Source organism: Sus scrofa, chromosome 8, assembly GCF_000003025.6.
Source record: "Sus scrofa isolate TJ Tabasco breed Duroc chromosome 8, Sscrofa11.1, whole genome shotgun sequence".
NCBI lineage: Eukaryota > Metazoa > Chordata > Mammalia > Artiodactyla > Suidae > Sus > Sus scrofa.
The window spans coordinates 102326265-102330699 of record NC_010450.4 but is presented as its reverse complement, the minus strand read 5'-3'; the positions used below and the strand labels follow the sequence as shown (position 1 = coordinate 102330699).

The 4435-nt window shown below is 36.8% G+C and overlaps 1 protein-coding gene across 1 annotated transcript; it reads right to left on the bottom strand.

The window, feature by feature from the left end:
* On the bottom strand, positions 448-3370 carry TMEM155 (transmembrane protein 155). The gene is given in 4 exon segments (XM_021101638.1): positions 448-2040; positions 2043-2179; positions 3224-3328; positions 3330-3370. Coding segments are annotated over 4 exon segments (309 nt in total). The 5' UTR covers positions 3356-3370; the 3' UTR covers positions 448-1999.

Below are 4435 nucleotides of genomic sequence, written 5' to 3'. Positions count from 1 at the left end.
AATGGATAAATTTATTTTCAAAAGTACAAGTCCCTCTCTTAAAGACATTATTAAGAAAATGAATAGGTTATCCACAAATTAGAAGAAAATTATTGCAAAGCATGTATCTTATAAAGGAACAGTATCTCTGATATTTTCAAGAATACCTACGACTCAATAATAAAAAAGACAGACAATCCAAAACAGGCCACTGACACAAGATTCAAGTGACGTTTTATGTAGAAAAACAACCAGACCCTTGAGAAAAGAATTAACCCAATACCTTTTGTTTTCTTCCTTTTTTGGCCATTCCACAGCATATGGAGTTCCTGGGCTAGGGATCAGATCCGAGCTGCAGTTTCAACCTAAGTCATAGCTGAGGTAATGCTGGATCCTTAACCCACTATGCTGGGCCAGGGATCAAACCTGCATCCCAGCACTACCAAGGCGCTGCCCATTCCATTGTGCCACAGTGGGAACTACAACCCAATACATTCATTACCCTCATATTTTACCCAAATCTGTATACAATTAAAGAACATTTAGTATTTTTGTAAAATGGCATGAATTGACATATAGGTATGTCCATTGTAAAGAAAATCTGATACAAAAATTTCTTCCATCCATTAACCCCATCCTAATTAATTCTTCGAAAAGTATGGGTAATAATAACTCACACACAAAAAGCTGAGTTACATATAATTACTTTTTATTTCATAACCTTTTAAAAAATATAAACCATAGAGCATTTTGAAAAACAGACACAGAATAATCACTTAGCAGTCATAATAATACAAAAATAAAGTAACACAGAATGAACCGCACAATAGAATAAAATAATCTTTGCTGACTCATTCTAACCAGGAACATACTAGAGATGTTAACTGGACCAGCACTACCAGTTTCCCATCATCAGTAATCACTAACATCAATCGCAGGTCCTATTCCCAGGAGATCATCCCATTTACACAAGAATACATACTTCAATGTGTAGATGTTCAATTAACATCTTCAATTTAGCTCCAAAATACCATATTTCTTTTTCCTCTGGGAGACAAGTTCAATGGCAAGGTGGAACAGTGAAGACCATGGAACGCCACGTATATGACTTGTTCAAACCTCTCCCAGCAAGTTCTAAAACACGAGAAAGGTGTGTACTATGCTCTACAATACAACAGCCACTAGCCACATGTGGCTATTTATATTTAAATTATTTAAAATTAAATAAAATTAGAATTTACTTCCTCAATCACACTAGCCATATTTCGAATATTCACTAGCCACACGTGGCTAGTGGCTACCATATTAATGCAGATATAGAACATTTCTGTCATCACAGAAAGTTCTTTTGGACAGCCCTGGATGTGGGAAGTGTTTCTTCTCCCTTTGCTTAGACAGGATGTAGGCTGCTTATGGAAAGCTTTGAGATGCAATTCTCCCAGGATATTCCTAGACTGGTGGTGGAATCACAGAAGGGAGAAAAGTAGCCTTTCTTTTCATAGATTACCCTCCCCTGTGCATGGAAGGGATGATCCTTTTATGGGGATCAAATACACAACTAGACTCCACTAAAAATTTGATAGGAAAATTAGAGAAGAGATAAATGAAGCAGATGTAGAAGCAGCAAGGTAGAACATTCCTTATCCTATTTCAAACCTCCATGAAGAGATTATGTCCTCCAAGAAAGTGTGTAGGTTCCCAGGGTCCTCCTCTAGAAAAGCCTGATGGGGTCAAGGATATTGGTTGAGAGAGAAGGTCAGTGCTGGCAAGTGTTTCATGGGAAGACCTAGCATGTCTTCACTCTCTCAGAACAAAGCAGTGTTGCTTGGAGTGTTGCCAGTGGTAACAGAGCCACAGTTCTGATCTGTTTCAAACATCATGCTTCTTTACTATTGCATTTTATATCCAGGGCACAGACTATCATTTGTTCACCCAAGATCCACCATCATCTTCATCCTTATCAAGAGAACTCAGATTTTCATTAAAGGCAGTTAATGTCCAGCTACAAAAACTACATTTCTCAGGCAACCTTAGAGATAGCAGGAGCCAATGACACAGTCTGGCCAATGAGATGTAAGAAAAAGCTATTGGGCTGCCAATAAAACTCTTTAAAAGGAAGCCAACTCAAACAGGCAGGCCCTGTTTTCCCTTTGGGCCTCCTCCACCTTCCTGCTGGGAACTGCAGCAACCATCTAGGAACCTAAGGGAAAAGTCATGGGAACCTCAAGGGCCACCTTGACCCTAAATATCATGAGCTGCTGAACCAACACCAGTAATAGCCTACCCCAACTTCTTTGTTACATGAGAACAAAATGAAACCCATACCTTAAGCCATTGTTCAGTCCAGTAATTTCAAGACAGCAATCCATCTTGATTCCCAATAAGAAAGACTTTCATCTGAAAGTAAAAAATATCTTGCCTTAAGAATATGTACTCAAATTCTTATACGGTAAGATGTTAACGAATCAGATAATTAATCAGATCTTTTTTCTTTTTCTTTTTTCTTCTTTTTTTGTTTTTTGTTTGTTTGTTTGTTTGTTTGTTTTGTTTTTGTTTTTTTTTTTGCATTTTAGGGCCACACCCATGGCACATGGAAGTTCCCAGGCTAGGCTAGTGGTCGAATCAGAGTTACAGCTGCTGGCCTACATCACAGCAACTCAGGATCCAGCCATGTCTACAACCTACACCACAGCTCACAGCAACCCCAGATTCTTAACCCACTGAGCAAGGCCAGGGACTGAATCTGCATCCTCATGGTTACCAGTTGGGTTCATTTCCACTGTGCCACAATGAGAACTCCCAGATAATTATTTAATTTATAACTTTATTTTGTGTAGACAAAGAAATGGAGAATCGAAATTTTACTTCACTGATTCAAACTGAAAAAAAAACCAACATCAAAAATCTACAACTCAACTTGCAACTTTCTCTTGTATGTGACACAGACACCTGACAATGATTTCCTAATGGTCCCAGAGTTTTTATTGTGGATTTAGCTTAAATAAGCGCAAGCACCTCTGAGTAACTATAAAAATTTAAAACAAAGTAACAGTGTTCTGCAAGTACATTCTATGTACTACATTAGTACCATTAGTATTCTAAAAGCCTTAATGATTTAACCATTTACAATGTTTAAATTTTTGAGCATTTAAAATTTTTACTTGCACTTGTTTTGAAACTATAGACAAAATTGGAAACATGAAATGTCAAGCTAAAAGTGGGATATTTCACATTTTTTACTCACCTAGTTCCAAGTTTCCACCCCTGCAAGTGAACCAAAAACAAATTCTGGCACCTTGTCATTCCCAGAAAAGCCAGTGCATGGCACACTCTGGGTAAATTTTCTCTTATTCTGTGGAATCACACCAGATGGCATCAGTCCCGCATCTACAGCTGTGTCTTAAAATTGAAGTTCAGACACAGGAATCTGCTTTATTAGACATTTTAGCTTTTGCAGGTGTGATTGTGATGTCATTCTCATTCAACTTAAAATGGTTATCTTTCCAAGTAGAACTGCAGATTCATTGCACTTACAAGTTTGGAAATCAGTGAAACGATCAAGATTATCCTAATAAGATTTGTAATCACTTTAAACAGCTAAAATTTAGAAACAAAAATGAAATAAGAACGGTTGAAATAGAATAGTAATATTATACCATAATTGAATTATAGCCCATTTCCTTGTAATGTAAGAAATTCATCTTCTAACATTGCTGAAAATTCACTAGAAACCTTTTACTGAAAATAAAGTAGAGCAATTTTCTATAATCAAGTTATACAATAAGCAGTTATTTTAAATGTTCCTGATTTTTCAAACGTTCCAATGTCTAGTTCATATGTACACTGTCTTCCAAAATAAACTTGGTATAGTTAACAGTCAGGACCATGGTGTAGTCCAGGGATGAAGCTGCCAACATGGACAAACCCGGAACCTAGACCACTATGGGTTTTAGAGCATTAGATCAAGAATATGTAGAGTTACCATATGATCTAGCAATCCCACTCCTGGGCACATATCCAGAAAGACAAAGACTCTAAACTGAAAAGATACATGCACCCCAATGCTCATAGCAGTACTATTTACAATAGTCAAAACATGGAAGCAACCTAAATGTCCCTGGACAGGTTAATGGCTAAATATGTGGTACCTAAATGGATAAAGAAGATGTGGAACTTTACTCAGCCAAAAAAAGAATGAAATAATGTCATTTTCAGCGATATGGATGGTCCTAGAGATTATCATATTAAGTAAAGTCCGGCAGAGAAAGACAAATGTTGTATGATATTACTTATATGTGGAATCTTTAAAAAGAATGATACAAATGAATTTATTCCCTAAAAGAAATGGACTCACAGAGATGGAAAACAAATTTATGGTTATCAAAGGGGAAACGGGGGGAGGGATAAATTAGGAGTTTGGGATTAACAGATACACACTACTATAATAAAACATACA